The 1,418-nt window shown below is 36.7% G+C and overlaps 1 protein-coding gene across 3 annotated transcripts in view; it reads left to right on the forward strand.

Moving 5' to 3' along the window:
- The window catches only part of LOC111087121, a 17,009-nt gene that overhangs the window by 9,284 nt on the left and 6,307 nt on the right, over positions 1 to 1,418 (forward strand). For 2 of the 3 annotated variants that reach the window (XM_022392620.1, XM_022392622.1), the window contains exon 2: positions 940 to 1,366. In XM_022392620.1, the coding sequence (XP_022248328.1) occupies positions 1,192 to 1,366 (175 nt within the window). In that variant the 5' untranslated portion in view covers positions 940 to 1,191. Of the gene's footprint in view, positions 1 to 427; positions 1,367 to 1,418 lie in introns of those variants that run through there. The other variant, XM_022392621.1, reaches the window with a different exon arrangement.

Here is a 1,418-nt window from a genome sequence, read left to right on the forward strand (position 1 = left end):
GAGTCAGTCACAAACATAAGTTGTATTATTGTAAAGGGTGAGTAATATTTGTGAGTCAGTCACAAACATAAGTTGTATTATTGTAAAGGGTGAGTAATATTTGTGAGTCAGTCACAAACATAAGTTGTATTATTGTAAAGAATGAGTAAGGTTTGAGAGTCAGTCATATCAATAACCTTATTAATTGAACTTTGTTCTATGTACTCTCGTGTGTTAAGGCCTTTTTAATTTGTTTAGCTGGTAATGGCATAACCCACATAAAATGGTCACAAATGCTAACAGCGGAAAAGATATATTGCCAGTTAATATACTTTGCTAATATGTATATGAATGAGATATGTTACAAAAAAGTATATTTTCATTTTTATTAAAATATATATGGCCACAGTTAGACGTCTTTATTGTAAACTGTATATATATTTTGTATGTTCGCACGTTTTTGAGGTTTGGATTATCATGTAAAATATTTTGTAAACCAACATGTAAATTCCACTTTATTAGCTTTTTTGTTTGTTTGTAGTTAAACAGAGAGCTACACAATGGCTATATGTACTGTGCCCACCACGGGTATCGAAACGCGATTTCTAGCGTTGTAAATCCGCAGGCTTACCATTGTGCCACATTATTAGCATTGGCAAGATTAGATTCCACAACTTTAATTACACACTATCGTGTGATATCCAGGGAATAAGGATGCCTAGATCGAAACTGAGGATGTTGTTATAGGAGTGGGCACCGATGCTTATTGGTTGAGCGACGTTAAACACTCCCATTGGTCGTCGGACGACTAACCAAGTGACTCCGTTACAGCCCGTACGCTTCACAGTGGTTTGAGAGCAAACGAAACAAGCTCACTATCAGAAAATTAGACACTTGTGGTAGGTAAGTTGAGAGTTAACATAAAGTAAGTACTCGTTTTCATTTTTTGTTTCCGTGTAGACTCCAGAGCAGAACAAGAACTCCTGGTGTTATCAACCACGAAAGGTATCACCGACATTAAAAATGTGACGTCATCTCCATTGTCACCTCTCAGTAATCTAGAGACGGTTAAAACAACGAATCAAAGTTCAACCTTCATATACTCCGTCAGAAAGAAACACGAACCAACATTAAACTTCGTACACTTCACCAGAAGTCCTGGAACACCTTTGCAATCCACCAAGAAAGTTTTAAGCTTTTTATCAATAAAACATGAGTTTAACTACGTCACCTCGCGATTATTTATCTGGAGAAAATGTAGACAATGTTAGTAGCACGGCTGTAGCCAGTAACAATAATCCATTAGTGAATATGGAGGATGACAACCTGGACAATGTTAATAGCACGGCTGTAGCCAGTAACAATAATCCATTAGTGAATATGGAGGATGACAACCTGGACAATGTTAATAGCACGGCTGTAGCCAGTAACAATAATCC

This window comes from Limulus polyphemus, unplaced genomic scaffold, assembly GCF_000517525.1.
Source record: "Limulus polyphemus unplaced genomic scaffold, Limulus_polyphemus-2.1.2 Scaffold1751, whole genome shotgun sequence".
Classification (NCBI taxonomy): Eukaryota; Metazoa; Arthropoda; class Merostomata; order Xiphosura; family Limulidae; genus Limulus; species Limulus polyphemus.